Source organism: Pongo abelii, chromosome 19, assembly GCF_028885655.2.
Source record: "Pongo abelii isolate AG06213 chromosome 19, NHGRI_mPonAbe1-v2.0_pri, whole genome shotgun sequence".
In the NCBI taxonomy this organism is placed as follows: domain Eukaryota; kingdom Metazoa; phylum Chordata; class Mammalia; order Primates; family Hominidae; genus Pongo; species Pongo abelii.
In genome coordinates, this window is record NC_072004.2 from 88,866,612 (window position 1) to 88,884,131 (window position 17,520).

Here is a 17,520-nt window from a genome sequence, read left to right on the forward strand (position 1 = left end):
GGAGCTGAGTCTGGGCTCAGGGATTCCTATCACAGCCATGAAGAGAAGCATTTCAGCCACAGAAACACTGACCTCCCTTCCTTTCTCTTTTTGATTGGCAGAGCCAACCCCAGGGAGGCTGTGTCATTTCACCTCGGGGGCTCTCAACTCCAGAAAGTGTCCACTGTCTCCAATGAGCCAAGGGCTTGGAACTTACCACCTACCCCCACACCACAGCCTGGACTAAATGGCATCCTGGATGGCATTTGCGACTGTGTGTGCACGCACACACACACACACACACACACACACACAGGTAAACAAAGAGGCAGATTACTCCAGACATGCACATCTGAACACATAACCAATACATGTATGTGCACACACTTGCACATACTCGAATGCACAGACATGAATACATGCAATGCAAGGGCACACATTTGCACTCACTCACACTCATGCTTACAACACACTATCTCTCAAATACACAGGTGAGAGGCAGACTGGCAACAGAAACATATACCCAAGCACACATGCATGCATGCATGCAAACACACACACACACAAATATCCTTGTACACACACCCGCACATATACACACTCATTCTTTCCCAGACACGTGAACAATAAAGCCAACCAACCTGGACACAGACATTTGCACACACCCATGCACACACATTGACACACACTCGTGCACACACACATATGCAGTCTCTCTAGAGGCCCAGCCACAGCTTCCCCCTGCCCCCTGGACTCTCAGCACTGACTAAGCGAAACTCCCAGGGAGCCCTCCAGCCGCTGACAGCTGCCTGAGATCCATCACTTTAATTCAGGGATTTTTCTGCTCCTTGGAGTAAGTTGAGTTGCCATTAGTGCTGATTTATGGGGACAATCCATCCTCCACTTTTGATTATGGTTGTTTTCCGTAATTATCATAAACACTCTTTGCCTCACTTGAGATTTTCTTTTAGATTTCTCTCCTGCACTTCTCCTTAAGTAGCAAGCTCTCTCTTGTGCTAATTTAGAAGCATGCCCCCATGTGCTCCAGATGAGAGGGTGCCTTAAAAAAAATTCCGGCCTCTCTAAGGATTGCCACCCTGTTATGTCCCACAGTACAACGTGGGACTTCTAAGAAAACCCAGAATGCAACAGCCCATAATAAGCCTCATTTCTAGAAGACAGCAGATATTTGAGGAAGCGGGGACAGGGCTGGGAAGGCGACATTGGGTCTTGGGGGAAGAGTGTCGGTTGGTGCTCTAGGACCCTGGCCCCTGAGATGCCCTGGGGTTCTTCTGAAGCTGTCTTCCCTTCCTCTTTGGAGGGAGATCCTCTGGAATTGGCGGCACGGGGGAGAAGGCCGTTACCCACAAAGGCTTGTTGAGGGCCTCCCACTTCACTCTCTGCCCCCCAGCCTTTCTGGGAACCCTGATTTATTCCTCATTCTCCCCTTCCCCTTGGAGTTTCAGCACTCACCATGAGGCACCTCCCAGCACCCCCGGAAGATCACGGAGACCTCCAGGCTGTTATTGCTCCAGGGTTGAGCGAGTTGGAGGACGGAAAATGAAAGTCATATTGGGCGCGGTGGCTCACACCTGTAATCCCAGCACTTTGGGAGGCTGAGGTGGGCAGTTCACTTGAGGTCAGGAGTTGGAGACCAGCCTGGCCAACATGGTGAAACCCTATCTCTACTAAAAATACAAAAAATTAGCTGGGTATGGTGGCACATGCCTGTAATCCCAGCTACTTAGGAGGCTGAAGCAGGAGAATCACTTGAACCCGGAAGTGGAGGTTGCAGTGAGCCAAGATTGCACCACTGCACTCCAGCCTGGATGACAGAGTGAGACTCCAACTCAAAACAAAAACAAAAACAAAAACAAAATAAAAGTCATGGAGGCCTGGGGAAGTCTGCTGAGAAGAGGGCTGTAGCTGGAGAGACTCAGAGTGGCCATTCTGAAGATGCCCCTTCCCAGATGTGAGGGGGACTACAGAGGCGGCACTGGAAGCAGGTGCAAGGCCCTTTTTTGAAACACAAATCAGCTGGTTCCATTTGAAGGACACAGACGAGGCCACCCTTGTCTAAAATGAATGAAAAGCACCAGGATGCTCTTGGCTCTTGGGACATGTCATGGGGTCACAGGGTCAGCAGATGTGCATGAGACTTACAGCTGCATGACCTTGAAGAGGGCCTGCTACCTCTCTGGGCCTTAGTTCTACCAACTGTAAAATGAGGTCACTGGCTGGAAGGGGCACCATGGGCACTCAGTGGGTGTTAATGGCCATGACAGGATCTGGCTCTGCCCAGGACGTGACTGGTGGGTGCCACCCCAGCACCACAGTTGCCCCCCTGCTGCTGGGTCCCCATTGTACTCACAGGCCACCTGGACCTCGGTTTGCCGCTGCAGCAGGGCCCCCATTCGGTTCCGCACGATGCAACGGTAGAAGCCAGCGTGGGTGCGGTCCAGGCTGGTGATCATGTATCTACGGGACAGACGAGACAGCCAGTGAGCAAGTCAGGCAGCTGCAGGGGTACAGAGGTCAGACTGGGCTCAGAGGTGAGAGGTCGCCAGGTCACCCTCTTTTGGAATAAGAGTACCAGGGAACTCTTGACTCTCTGGCCATGTCATAGGATCACACAAAAGTCTTTATCAATAAATAGGAGGGTTCCTCCCAAAGCCAATGAGGCCTTTGCTCAGCTGCCTGGGAATTAGCCTGCCCTTCTCCAAGCAGGGAAGGTGCTGCGCCCGAATCCTTGACCCTGACCCTAAGGCTGTGTCAGCTCTGTTGGAAGCAGCTATTCTCCCTGACCTGGGACTCACATGACTGAGAAAGGTGGGGGCATTTTTTTTTTGTCTTTGCAGAGGACTGTGCTATAAATATTAGCTGAAATGGATGGAGGTGACAGAGACAGGGAAATTTACATGTTTTCCCAAATGCTCAGTATCATTCCTTTCTTAAAATTACAGACAACCCCTGATGCCCACCCAAATCTCATCCTGTAGCTCGCATAATTCCAAGTGTTGTGGGAGGAACCAGGTGGGAGATAATTGAATCATGGGAGTGGGTCTTTCCATGATGTTCTCATGATAGTGAGTAAGTCTCACGTGATCTGAAGGTTTTATAATGGGGAGTTTCCCTGCACAAGTCCTCTCTCTTTGCTTTCTGCCATCCATGTAAGATGTGATTTGCTCCTCCTTGCCTTCTGCTATGATTGTGAGGGCTCCCCAGCCACATGGAACGGTGAGTCCATTAAAACTCTTTCTTTCATAAATTGCCCAGTCTCAGGTATGTCTTTATTAGCAGCATGAAAACGGACTAATAATACAGCTGCACTGCAGCTTTTGGGCTGGCGGGGTTAGGCAGAGCCTTCTGAACAAGACAGGCTAGTGTTCCGTGGGCTCTGGGGACAGGATGTGGGATTCCAGGCTGGCCCCTTGAAAGCCCACTCCAGAAACACTTGTAACCAGCAGAGCAGCAGACTCTGGCACTGGGGGGCAGGAGGCTGGGAACAGGTGTATGTACATTCACCTGGCTGAGAGGCAAGGAGGAGGCAGGTCAGTGAGAGGAGCTTCTGACAGTGAGACAGGAGTGGATGGAGGGGACTGGGGACCAGGGGCTAGTTCTCCTGGTTCACCCTTGGTGGCCACCTTTCCCATCCCTAGGCAATGGTCCCACAGGACCCTCAGAGGAAGAAGGGATGTCCTAGGACACCTCTCCCCAATTCGTGGGTATCCTAGGGTTTGCCCAGCTGACCTGGTGGACAAGTTCCTTGACGCCTGCCTCTAGGGTATCTCTAGGTGTGCCAACCCTGGGATGCAGCAGCCTTATTCCCGGGAGATGCCAGTTTTGTTTTATTAATACATAAGATCTGGCTAGGGCCTGCCATCATCATCATCATCTTCCCAAGAATGAAACAACAACCACCCCTTCTGGAGCACCATCTCTGCATCAGACACCGTATTAAGTACTTTTCATACGTTTCTTCATTTCACACAGCAGTTCCCAGCCTATTGAATATCATGAACCAGTAACACTTAAAAAAGTGGGACCAATATGAGACTGTGAACTTCTTCCTTTGCCAAGATTATTAAAACCAACCAACCAGAAAGCAAACAGACAAATAATCAGGCAACAACAACAAAAACACTTAAAAAGGGATAATATTAAAAAGTGTCAGGGAGAGAAAAATAAATAGAAATGGTCAGCATTTAATTTAAAAAGGACATTTCTGAGATGACAAAAAACTCCTAATCTCAGCATAAAGGCATTTTTAAAACTTTTTCTGCTTCTTTATATTTAAAAAAAAAGTTTTTGAAAAAAGAGAAGGGGCTCTTTCTATGTTTCTCAGGCTGGTCTTGAATTCCTGGGCTCAAGCGATCCTCCCACCTCTGCCTCCCAAACGGCTAGGATTACAGGCGTAAGCCACAGCACCCAGCCAATATTTAACAAATTTTTAAACTTGTATTTTACACAAAGCCCACTACCCTAGCCTGACTTTTATGAGGACAGTTGCAAACTGTCATCGGTCAGCATTTGAGAGCCTGTGATTTAATCTCCACACTAACCCTACTAGCACCTTCCTTCTAGAGGTGGAGAAGTTGAGGCTCAGAAATATCTTGTCAGTAACCTGTAAGTTTCACACATTGTAAGAGGCCAAGTCCCACAGAGCCTTTCAGACTCCAAGCCTGGCTGTGAAGCTGAGGGCACATCCCAAGGGCCCCACCCTCCATCCTGGGTCCATGCAGGCCTGACTCACAACCGGCCACGTGCCAAGTTCGCTCTGGCTCTGCAGCATTTTCCAGAACCTTCTGGCTGCCCAAGCCCCTTATCTCTGTCACCGGCTGCAGCTCTTATCTGTCTCTTGCTACTGTGCGCAGCGTGGTGGCGGGGAGAGAGCAGTGCCCAAGCTCAGGCAAATCTCTCTTCCTCCTTTCACCTAATCTTCAAATCCACCCTCAGCCCTCTCTGCTTGCTTGCCCTCTCTCCTGAGGCAAGGGGAGGCCACTGTGGGGGAACTGTCTGGCTCTCTAAAGTGATAGGGTGACCCTAGAGGGGAGATGGAAGAAGAGATGGGCTGGAAAAGCTCTCTGCCTTTGGAAATGGAATCAGATATTATTAAAAAGCACCAGAGAGAGGAAAAGAAATAGAAATGGCTGATAAACTCATGAAAATATGCTCAACTTCCGTCATAGTGAAAGAAATTCAAATCAAGACGACAAGACCATGTTTGCCTAGCAGATCGTCAAAGATTTTCAGGTGTGGTCAAACCCAGTGTTGGCAGGAGTGGGGGGGAGGGGAAGGTATACCCGCAGGACCGTTAGTGGTACTGGAAATTGGTCCAGCCTTTGGGAAAAAGTCTATGAAAATTCGAATATGCCAGCTCTTTGACTCAGAGGTTGTGCTCCTGGGAGCTGGCCTTTTATTTATTTATTTTTATTTTTTTGAGATGGAGTCTCACTCTTTTGCCCAGGCTGAAGTGCAGTGGCGTGATCTTGGCTCACTGCAACCTCCACCCGCCAGGTTCAAGCAATTCTCCTGCCTCAGCCTCCCAAGCAGCTGGGATTATAGGCTCCTGCCACCATGCCCGGCTAATTTTTGTATTTTTAGTAGAGATGGGGTTTCACCATGTTGGCCAGGCTGGTCTCGAACTCCTGACCTCAGGTGATCCACCCACCTCGGCCTCCCAAAGTGTTGGGATTACAGGCGTGAGCCATTGCTCCCAGCGAGCTGGTCTTTTAGATACACTAGCAACTATGTGACAAAAAAATATGTGCAAGGATGTTCACTGTAGCATTTGCTTGCCATTGCAGAGACACACAAACAAAAGCTGGAAGCAAACTAAATGTCCATCAAAATGGAATTGGATCAATAAATGATGCAGCAACCATAGAATGAACACATGTTATGAGAGGAGGTGGGAAGGTGGCCAAGACACACAGAGCATGGAGGGAAAGTAAGAGCTGGGGAGGAAGGGAAGGTTTGCGAATAAAAGCACGCGATAGCAAGATGCTAAACAATCTCATAGTTGACTGTTAGGGACAAGACTGATAATATATTCTTATCGGTTGCTGTTCATTGTTACAGGCTACCAAACCCTTAATGTTTTACATCGTACAAACTGGTCCAATAAAAATCCCTGCACTTCGGGAGGCTGAGGTGGGCAGATCACTTGAGGTCAGGAGTTCGAGACCAGCATGGCCAGCATGGCGAAACCCCGTTTCTACTAAAAACACAAAAATTAGCCAGGAGTGGTGGCGCACGCCTGTAGTCCCAGCTATTCGGGAGGCTGAGGCAGGAGAATCGCTTGAACCCAGGAGGTGGAGGTTGCAGTGAGCTGAGATTGCACCACTGTACTCCAGCCTGGGCAACAAAGACTCTGTCTCAAAAAAACCAATAATAATTTAAGTTTGTTGCAAAAATGCAAACAAACAAAAAAAAGTAAAGAATAGTGTGATGACATGATAGTATTTGCTGTGATGCCATTTGGGTAAATTGAAATAGTATATATATATTTCTGTGTATTGTGTGTATACAAATACACAAGCACAAACACACACACTTATAACCACACAAACACAATTGGGATAGGCATAAAATTTTTAAAGATGGATACTCCAGAATGTGTTATCTCCCTTTTGGGAGAGATACCTGGGATGGGGAGGGAAGAAACTTCTATTTTTTGATTTTATGTCTTTCTATGCCATCAGAATTTTCTTTATCGTACGCATATATTGCTTTTATTTTAAAAATAAAATAAAAAGATGCACATTGTGCACATAATTTAAGCATACATTATAAAAAAGGCATCAGGGGCTCATTGGATCTGGATTTGTTTGCTGATGTCAGTGAAGCATGGTAAAATTTAAACTTTAATAAAAGCCCGTTTATTTTTTATTTTTTTTATTTTTTAGAGACAGGTTCTCATTTTGTCACCCAGGCTGGAGGGCAATGGTGAGATCCTAGCTCGCTGTAACTTCAAACTCCTGGGCTTAAGTGATCCTCCTGCCTCAACCTTCCAAGTAGCGAGGACTATGTCTATTTGCTTCAGCCATGAACCCCCAGGTCCCAGTTAGGGCCTAATTAGGGCCATGAGGAAGGCCCATGGGCTGCTGGCTCCCTCCCCTCCCCCAGGCCGCCATCTGTCCCCCTCTGTGGTCGAGGGCAGGTACTCCCTGCCCCAGCAGTGCGGGTACAACTTCTCTCCCGCTCCTCCGCCTCCGTCTCTTTGGGCTGTCTCTTTGGTGCTCCCTGCCTGGGAGACCTATTTCTGGCTTGTAGGCAACATTATTTAAAGTAACAGTTCCGCCCACTGCCTTTCCTACCAGGGAAACCCACTTCACTCCACCCAAATTGCAGTTCTCGTCTCCCTGCCTCTCAGGCGGGTGGAAGAGGCATTTGGCCAGCTTCTCGGTTTGCGAGTCCAGCGCACTGTAAGCATCTCTGATAATGACAGTAACAGCACTCATTATCCCCAACGCGCTCCCTCCTGGGCCACCAAGACACACTCAGCCCCCAGCTCTGCCTGCCTCACTCACCCGTAGCTGCCAGCCCAGCAGGAAACTGGCTGAGTCCAGCCCCATCCAGGTCACCCCGGGGGTCAGGGGTGGATTAAATGGCTCCCGGATGAGCAGCAGGGCAGGAGCTGAAGGGTCCCCACCCGATCCACTCAAGAAGAAGTTTGGCGTTGGAGAAGCCACCAGGACTTCCACCTCAGGGGGACTTACACTTGACTTTCACTTCTGTTCTTTCTTAGATGTGTGGCCCAGGCAAGTTATGGGACCTTGCAAGCCTCAGTTTCCCTGGCTGTAAAATGGGAATAATGATGGCCATCTTTGATGTGAGCACCCAGAGAGGCCGTGGATACAAATGCCTCTACAAATGCCTGCCAAGTGAAGGGGCAAATGTTAAGAGTCATTGGCGGGGAGGCTCAGAGAGGAGGACTAAGAGGGTGAGGCAGAGGCCCTCCCCCTAGAATGGGAATCCTCTAGGGGCTTCAGCCAAGCACTAGGGGAGCACGGAGTCCCCTGCCTGGCACATTCCTTGGCTTCTGACCCCCCAACCTCCCAATCACCTCCATGTGCCTCCTCGAGGTGGAAGAGCAGGAACCTGGCTCCTCCAGGGAAGAGGAACAGTGACGGTGGCTGGGTGACCTGCAACCTCACTCTCTATTCAACGAGGAAGAACTGCTGGGTTGTGGCCTCTGGGAGCCAGCACACACCTGGATTCACCCCCCCAGGTCCTCTCAAAGGACCTCTCTCTATTTATTTATTATAGGAAATATATTCACAATTCAAAATTCAAAGAAAAGAAAAAGTACACAGCAAAACATCTCTCCCACCCTTGTCCCCCAGCTGCCCTGTCATCCTGATCGCCAGCACACACAGGGAGGAAAAGACTGTCATTAGTTTCCTGAGTGTCTTTTCAGAACTTCTTTATGCAAATGCAAGCAAATACACATTTAGAATCCCTCCCCATTATAAACAGGAGACATGGCCTCCTGTATGCACTGTTCTGCTCCTTGCTTTGTGCAAGTGACAATGTATCTCAAAAATCTTTCCATAGCTGTACATGGAGCTTCCTCGGGCTTTTTGACAGCTGCAGAGTATTGAGGAATCTTCTGGGTGGAGGAAGATTTGCTTTCTCCCAGTTCAATGGTCAAAAGCAGCAGGCGATGGAGAGAGCACCTCAGGGGCTGGGCTTGGGGCTCGGGGCAGAAAGAGGGCAGTGAAGGAAGATACGCCAAGAATCCACACCCGTTCTCGTCATCCCCATCACAGATTGTCCTGATTTTAATCCGGTAGGACCCTGCGGCTCAGTCCACTCTTCGAAGATGAAGAGATGAGCTCAGGGTGGAGGGTGTAAGACAACAGTGAGAGAAAGAGCCAGGACAGATAATTGGATTTTTAGCAACAAGAGAGGAGCAGGGGGGAAAATAACTGCCTAACAAATGTGGCATCTTCTCCAGCATACATGGAAACACACAATGCCCTTTTTGGTTCGAGTCCTTCAGTGTCACAGTTGATATTTAAAATGATTCTTACTCGCATTAAATAAGATATTTCAATTCCACAAAGCTGTCAGGAGCTGATGCGGACACCAGAAATAATAGGCACACTCTCCTTGTATTGTCCTCGTTAATAAATCAGACGCCTGGAGATGCACGCGGTGATGCTCCCATGGAGGAAGGGGGTGTGTGTGAGTGTACATGTGCACACTTGTGCACATACATGGAGCACACTCATGCATACCCACCCACGGTACAACGCACATTCATGCATGCCGTGCTGTGCACACAGATGCAAACTCATGCAATCCACCTCCCTGCAAACTCATACATGACTGTGCACATACATTTGTGCACACACATGTTTGGATGAGGCCTCCTCTCCTCAAGTGAACTGTGCTCGGGTAGAGAAGGCAGGTGGGTCATCATGTCCACTGCGGGGGTCAGGGGACCCTGTGTGCCTGCTGCCTGCAGTGTCACTCCAGATGTCTGAGGCCAACATAGGTTCCAGGGATAGCAGTGGGCCACTGAGCTCGGGAACCCAGATTTCCTTCCCTCTCCCCACAGACTTTTGGGCAGCAGGCAGGAGAGGCAGCAAGTGCTGAGCATGTGCATGTCTGTGTGTGTGTGTGTGTGTGTGTGTGTCCTCAGACACCTGTGAGCACACACTGGGCCTGTTCCTGCAGCAGGAAGACTTAGGTGGTGCTCGAGGACCTGGCCACTGGACTGGTGGCCTGCTAGAAAAAGACTGACTATATTTGTGGGTTTTCTTTTGCAAAGATTCTTCAAGAAATCAGGCAAAACTCTGTCCAGGGCGATCAAAAGGGAAAAGAACATGTACCAGGTAATAAATAACGACAATATACCATTATGCAATTAACATAATAACTATTATTATTATAATAAATGTCACTGTTCTAAGGACTTTATATTTTTTAATCACATTGCTGTAATTTTATTTTACTTTTTAAGTTTTATTTTTATTTATTTATTTTTGAGACAGAGTCTTGCTCTGTCGCCCAGCCTGGAGTGCAATGGCGCAATCTTGGCTCACTGCAACCTCCGTCTCCTGGGTTCAAGCAATTCTCCTGCCTCAGCCTCCCAAGTAGCTGGGATTACTGGCACCTGCCACCATGCCCGGCTAATTTTTAGTATTTTTTAGTAGAGACGGGGTTTCGCCATGTTGGCCAGGCTGATCTTGAACTCCTGACCTCAGGTGATCCACCTCCCTTGGCCTCCCAAAGTGCTGGGATTACAGGCGTGAGCCACCGTACCTGACTTAAGTTTTATTTTCTTTATCATCACCCAGGTATTAAGCCTAGTACCCAATAGTTATTTTTTTCTGCTCCTCTCCCTCTAGGACTTTAACGTATCCACTCATCTGATCCTCACAGTACTGCAGAGGCAGTGCTAACATAAACCTCGGTTCACAGATGAGAAAAACGGGGCCCAGAGAGAGAAAGTAACTTACCCCAGGCTACACAGCTAAGTACCTAGAATGCTGGGACAGTTTGGCACATTGACAACATGAATCTCAACAGGGTATGTATCCGATGGCTTGGGGTCTCTCATTCCTGGGGTAAGAAGAGGACAGTTTGGCTGTCTACCTCCTCCTGCTTCAGATAGACAGAGGCAGAGTGTTTCTGGGCAGGGCCTAAATTTTGATCTGGGCCATGTTAATGAAAATTGTTGCTAAGTGCTGGCCAATCTAGTACACTGGAGGCCCAGAAAGAAGGAGCTGGATGGCTTGGGCAGCCCCTTTAGTGGATCTTTTGATTGCGGAAGGAGAGGCTCAGGCATGGAAAGGGTTGAGGCAAACAGAGCTCAACTGTTCGGTATGATCAAGTGGCTGTAATGTTGAATTTCCCTTCTGGTAGCAGCCCTAAGGATCTGCTGGGGGTGAGTGGGGGTGAAAATGAGAGACAGAGACAGAGAGAGAGAGAGTCAGAGAGACAGAGAGATCTAGGGAGAAAGAGAGAGACAGGGAGGCTGAGATAGAGAGAGACACACACAGAGAAACAGAGTCAGAGAAAGAGACAAAGAGAGACAGGGGACAGAGACAGAGAGGTAAAGCCCTCTCCCCATGTAAGACACAGCCAAAGGCCACGTAGTGGCAGCAGGCTGGCCAGGGAGGGTGATGTCAGCTGCACCCCGTGGTGAGGACTGGCAGGGCACCTCAGGAACAGCAATGTCTGTTTTTCTATTTTAAGCAGTTTCCGTCCTGTGCTGTAATTCCCCTCCCACATCTTTGGTGAGAGCTGGTGACAGGCACAGCCTGTTCTGTGGATGGTGCTTGGGGAAGGATGCTGTGCTCCTGGCTGGGGGGCTACGGGGCTGCCATTTGAAGGGGAGGCAGCAGCCTCAGGAGGGGAAGGGTTAGGGGAAGATCCAGAATTGGTTCTGGAGCAGGCACTGGGGAGGGGACAGGCAAGCCCAGGCAAGCTGAGCATGGGGTTCCAGAATCCTTGGAAGGTGGGGGAGGGCCCTGGACTTGTCCCCTCCCAGAGGACAGACACTGGGATAGGGAAGGATTCTGTGTCCCTCGGAGGAGGGGGGGACTTGGGCACAGTGTGTTCCCCCCGCCTTCTAGGGAACCACAGGGTGGAGGGGGGCTACCCGCAGTGGACAAAACAGGGAGGAACCCCTGACTCTGACGTGATGGTTAATTTTAGGTGTCAACTTGACTGGGATGAAGGATGCCTGCCCAGACAGCTGGTAAAGGATGGCCTGGGTGTGTCTGTGAGGGTATTTCTAGAAGAGATCAGTATTTGGATCAGCAGACGGAGTAAAGAAGAGAGAGACAGGGAGACAGAGACAGAGAAAGAGAGAGACAAAAAGACAGCGGACAGAGACAGAGCGGTGAAAGCCCTCTCCCCTCGCAGGACGTAGCCGGAGCCCTCGCCAGTGTGAGAGGGAACCATCCAATCCACTGAGGGCTCGGATGGCACAAAAAGGCGGAGGAAGGAGGAACGTGCTGTCTTGGGAGGAGATGCCCGTTTTCTCCTGGCCTTGGATGCTGGGGCTCCTGGTTCCCGGCCTGCAGACTCTAGGACTTACACCCATGGGCTCTCGGTTTCCAGGCCTTTGGGCCCAGACTGAATTACAGCACTGGCTTTCTTGGGTCTCCAGCTTGCAAGTGGCAGTTTGTGTTCTTGGCTGGCCTCCATAACCACATGGGCCAAGTCCCATAACGAACCTCATGCATCTGTCTCTCTCCCATTGGTTCTGCTTCTCTGCAGAACCCCGACTAATACACCGACTGTAGAATATGGGAGATAGGCTGGGTGTGGTGGCTCACGCCTGTAATCTCAGCACTTTGGGAGGCTGAGGCAGGAGGATCACCTGAGGTCAGGAGTTCGAGACCAGCCTGGCCAACATGGTGAAACCCCATCTCTACTACAAATACAAAAATCAGTGGTGCATGGTGGCGTGTGCCTGTAATCCTGGTGACTCAAGAGGCTGAGGCAGGAGAATCTCTTAAACCAGGGAGTTGGAGGTTGCAGTGAGCCAAGATCACGTCACTGTGCTCTGGCCTGCGTGACAAGACTCCATCTCAAAAAAAAAAAAAAAGAAGAAGAAGGTCTGTCTCCTATTGGTTCTGGTTCCTCCTAGGGCTGAGCAGGGCTGGATACAGATGTGCCTGAAAGCGGCTGCTCAGCTGAGGCACAACCTGGGGCTTGCACAAGCACCTGCTGCTGGGCGGTTTGCTTCATAAGGGGAGGAGATGTCTCAGGGCCTGCTGGCCACCACCGAGCCTCCCCTGCTTTGCCAGAAGAGCCTGTAAGGCTCTGATTGATCCCCCGGCCCTGCGGTCAATGAGAGGATGGCGGTGTTATCGAGCTGGGGGCTGCTATCACGGTGACAGCTCTGGCTTGCGACAGCTGGGGGAAAGCGTCTGTTGGCCCTGGGACCTTCTGGGCCAATTAAGTGCTCTCAATGAACAAGGATAAGGACTTCATTAAACTGTGATTCATCAGCCCAGTGGTCCCCACAGAGGTCTGGCTGGATGAGAAAGCAAAGGAGAGAGCTGAGGGAGCCAGCGAGGTGAGATGAGGGCAGGACAGGGCTGGGAGCCCAAGACGGCTACTCCTCCTGGGTGAGCGGGACTCCCACTGCTTGAGAAAATAAGCAGGGATCCCTCCCTAAATAACAACCACAGTAGCAGCATCGGCTTGTGAGCCAAACACTTGACACACGCTATCTGATTCATTCCCAGGTCAACAACAGGGGAAGGGACTCTTCTTCCCATTTTACAGCCAGGGGTCCTGGGCTCAGAGAGGTTGAGCATGTGGCCTGAAGTCACCCAGCTAGGAGGCAGCAAAGTGAGATTCCCTTTCAGGCCCATGTGACCCCATCCGTGTTCCTGCCCTATACCTGCCCGCCCTGACCTGTCCTGGGGCCCTCAGGACTGCTCTGCGGTAGGTCTTCTCTGCTTGTTTTTGCTTCACACTCCAGAAAGAAATTCCTCTGGGGAGCTGCCCAGACCTTGCCTTGATGCAGGAGCTGTGTCTGAGCCCAGCTGGGAGAGAGACACTACATAGATGGGAGGAGAGTAGGGCGACCCGAGGACAACTCTGCACCGACACAAGACAGAACTTTATTTTTATTTATTTTTTTTTGAGATGGAGTCTCATCCTGTTGCTCAGGCTAAAGTGCAGTGGAGCGATCTCGGCTCACTGCAGCCTTCCTGGTTCAAACAATTCTCCTGCCTCAGCCTCCCAAGTAGTTGGGACTACAGACACGTGCACCACCACACCTGGCTAATCTTTGTATATGTGTGTGTGTATATATATATATATATTTTTAGTAGAGTTGGGGTTTCACCATGTTGGCCAGGCTGGTCTCAAACTCCTGACCTCAAGTGATCCACCTGCCTCGGCCTCCCAAAGTGCTGGGATTACAGGCATGAGCCACCGCGCCCAGCCAGACAGAAGTTTTATTACTAGGAGCAGAAAGGAATGAAAAACCACAGAAGACAAGCCCTGTCCAAGGTATAAGGAGTTAAAACTCAGGTTTCAGTTTAAATGGCTGGGAAAAAAGAAATGCTGAGATTTGGAGGAGGCAGTGTGGTTATTTTATTTTATTTTTTAAAAAACAAGAAAACAGAAAAGCAAAATGAGAGGAGCATCTCCTCTCACCTCGATTACAATTGTGCTTTAGAATTTCCTCACTGCTCCCTGCTCCTCTGGCTCGGGGAGGAAAGCCTCGCCACCCAGCTCCCACTCCCAGGGTTGGGGAGGACTCCTTTGTCCCGGGCTCCTGGTACCCGGCTGAAATTCTTTATGATTCTTTTCATGCCAAGGTGGATCAGAAAGAAACCAAATTAAAACAAGCTGATAAAGAGGCTGCATGGAAACCAGGCTTCAGGAAACCAAGGGGCTGGGGCTCTGTGGCCTAATCATGGTGGGCAGCCAGAGCAGCCCCATGGATCCACTTCTCCAGGCTCACTCCAGCCTCCCAAGTGTGCAGGGGAGACTCAGTTGCTTCTCAAACTGGGAGAAGCGGCCTCCTAAGACCTGCTGAATGCACAGTGGTGCTGGCTGAGAAGTCTCTTCCCTCACAGTGAGTGGGTTCCCTGATGCAAGAGGCCCTACTTGTTTGAGGGAAGCAGGACACTGGGGCATCCAGGGGCGTATTTGTTTCTCAGCGCTGCTGTAACAAAGCACCATGGCCTGGGTGCCTTAAAACAACAGAAATTTTTTCTTCCACAGCCCTGGCTGCCAGGAGTCTGAGTCAAGCTCAGCAGCACCATGCCCTGCATGAAGGCTCCTAGGGAGAATCCTTCCTGCCTCCTTGAGCTCTGGGGGCCCCAGGTGTTCCTTGGCTTGCAGCCACATCACTCCAATCTCTGCCTCTGCCTTCACTTGGTGTTCTCTTCTCTGGGTTTCTCTCCTCCCCCACTTTTCTTTCTTAATCGAGATGGGATCTCACTATGTTGTCCAGGCTGGTCTTGAACTCCTGGGCTCAAATGATCCTCTGTGGCCTCCCAAAGTGCCAGGATTATAGCCATGAACCACTGTGCCTGGCCTCTCCTGTCTTCTTAAAAGGACCCCATAGTATTGGATTTAGGGACTACCTTAGTCTAGTGTGACCTCAGCTGAACCAATTACCTCTGCAATGACCTTATTTCCAAATAAGGTCACACTCTGAGGCACCAAGGGTTAGGACATCAACATATATTTTTAGAGGAGACACAATTCAACCCATAACAGCTGAGGCTTGAGCCGTGGGGTGACTTAGAGATGGGTGGGACTTGGGAGGGTGTGCATGTGTGGAGAGGTGGGGGCTGGGCCTCTCCACCTCCTTCCTGAGGGCAGGAAGGCTCAGGTAAGTGCAGGTACTGATGGAGGCTGAGGGAGCGAGGGAAGGAAAGGAAGAGGTGCTGTCCAGTGCAGATCCCGAGGGGAAGGCAAGGATGGTTGAAGAGTGCCAGGCATGATAAGTAGATGTCAGAGACAGAGATTCCTGAGACATTGACTGTGGTGCTGGCCAGAGAAAGAGCCTGGCTGGGATAACGGGGAGGCTGGACTTCATGGCTGGGCCAGTCCCCACCAGGCCTTGTGGGCTGGGCTGAAGAATTTGGGCCTTTTCCTGAGGATGGTAGAAATATGTTGAGGGTATTAACCAGGGCTATAAAACAGAGCTTAGCAAACTATAGTCACGGGTCAAATCTAGAGCCACAGCCTCTACAATAGGTGTACCAGGAAGAAAGAGTTCACACATTTTTAGCAAAATATAACAATATCAAGAGTAATGTTTCATGTCAGATGAAAATTATATGATATTCAAATTTCTGTATCCATAAATGGTTTTACTGGGACACAGCCATGTGCATTTGTGCACACAGCATCTGCAGCTGCTCTCCTGCTGCACAGGCAGAGTTGAAGGTTGCCATAAACTGTGTGGCCTGTGAACCCTCAAACATTCACTGTCTGTCCTGGACCAGAAAATGCTTGCCAACCCCTGGTGCAAAATAGGCAGGTTTACATGTGTAAAAGGTCACTCTGACTGCAGACTGGAGAGGGAACTGGGGTTGGTCAAGGCCAAAGGGTTAGAGGTCAATTTGGTCTTTGCCATAGACTGGAGAGAGGTGATGGGGCTGACTGTGTACAATGGTGCTGGGGGGCCAGGGTACAGTGGAAAGATGTCACTGGTGCTAGCATGAAGGGGCACCTGATGGTCTGGGGTGGGTGGCAGTTTCAGTGGGCACAGCTGGTGAGGAGAGGAGGGGTCTGGACAGGTGGAGAATGCAAAGTTGTGTGCTAAAAAGAGGAGAGTGGCTCCTGGCAAGAGAGGGAATGTGGGGCAGAGGGAGGTCTATAGGAGGGACTTTTGTTTTTAAAGATGTGAGACTTGAGCAGGTTTAAACATTGGTGGTGGGAGCAGTTAGGAGAAGTAGAGGCCGAGAGCAGTGACTCACATCTGTAATCCCATCACTTTGGGAAGCCAAGGCAGGGGGACGGCTTGAGGCCAGGAGTTTGAGACCAGCCTGGGCAACATAGCAAGAATCTATCTCTACCAAAAAATAAAACAATTAGCCAGGAGTGGTGGCATGTGCTTGTAGTTCCAGCTACTTGGGAGGCTGAGGAAGGAGGATTGCTTGAGACCAGGAGTTGGAGGCTGCAGTAAGCTATGATTGCACCACTACACTACAGCCTGAGTGACAGAGTGAGACTCTGCTTCTAAAAAAAAAAAAAAAAAAAAAGAGAGAGAGGCAGAAAGAGAGGACAAGTGATGGAGCCAGCAGCCAGTTCCTGAGGGTCTGGGGTCCTGTACCCAGTGGAGTGCAGTCCCTGGCAGAAAGAGAGGCCTGGTAGGGCAGAGTTAACTGAAGCAGGGTGACAGGAAGTGGGAGAAATGAATTCCTTACAATGCTCCTACTTCCCCGGGGAAGGGGGCAGGGAAGGGAGGGGCGGTGGGCTGGTGGTTCAAAACAGCATCTGTGGAGGATGAGTAAGCTGACTGGGAAATTGTGGGAAGGCACAGGTGAGGGCAGTAGCTTGACTTTGTTTTTTATTTGTTGCTTTTTTGAGATGGACTCTCACTCTGTCGCCCAGTCTGGAGTGCAATGGTGCAGTCTCGGCTCACTGCAACCTCTGCCTCCCAGATTTAAGTGATTCTCATGCCTCAGCCTCCCAAGTAGCTGGGACTACAGGCACGCACCACCACGCCCAGGTAATTTTTGTATTTTTAGTAGAGATGGGGTTTCACCATGTTGGCCAGGCTTGTCTTGAACTCCTGACCTCAGGTGATCCACCTGCCTCGGCCTCCCAAAGTACTGGGATTACAGGTGTGAGCCACCGTGCCTGGCCAGTACCTTGACTTTGTACAGGTGCTATCTACACAGGTGGCTGGCTTTCTTCAGCAGGGCTTAGTAGCCTTATGGAAGGAGCAAGGTGGGGGTGAAAGCTGGGCTGACCCAAGGCTGGGGTTCTTCCAGGAAGCTGTGACAGATGGACCCCAATGCCAGGGAGCTGAAGACACTGGCAAGAGGGAGGCTGAGAGGGTGATGACCAGGTCCAGTGGCTGGGGAAGCAGTT

At 50.3% G+C, this 17,520-nt stretch overlaps 1 protein-coding gene across 3 annotated transcripts in view; it reads right to left on the reverse strand.

The window, feature by feature from the left end:
- The window catches only part of SDK2 (sidekick cell adhesion molecule 2), a 314,110-nt gene that overhangs the window by 138,280 nt on the left and 158,310 nt on the right, over positions 1 to 17,520 (reverse strand). For all 3 annotated transcript variants that reach the window (XM_054535716.2, XM_054535717.2, XM_024235631.3), the window contains exon 3: positions 2,351 to 2,457. In XM_054535716.2, the coding sequence (XP_054391691.2) occupies positions 2,351 to 2,457 (107 nt within the window). The remainder of the gene's footprint in view (positions 1 to 2,350; positions 2,458 to 17,520) is intronic.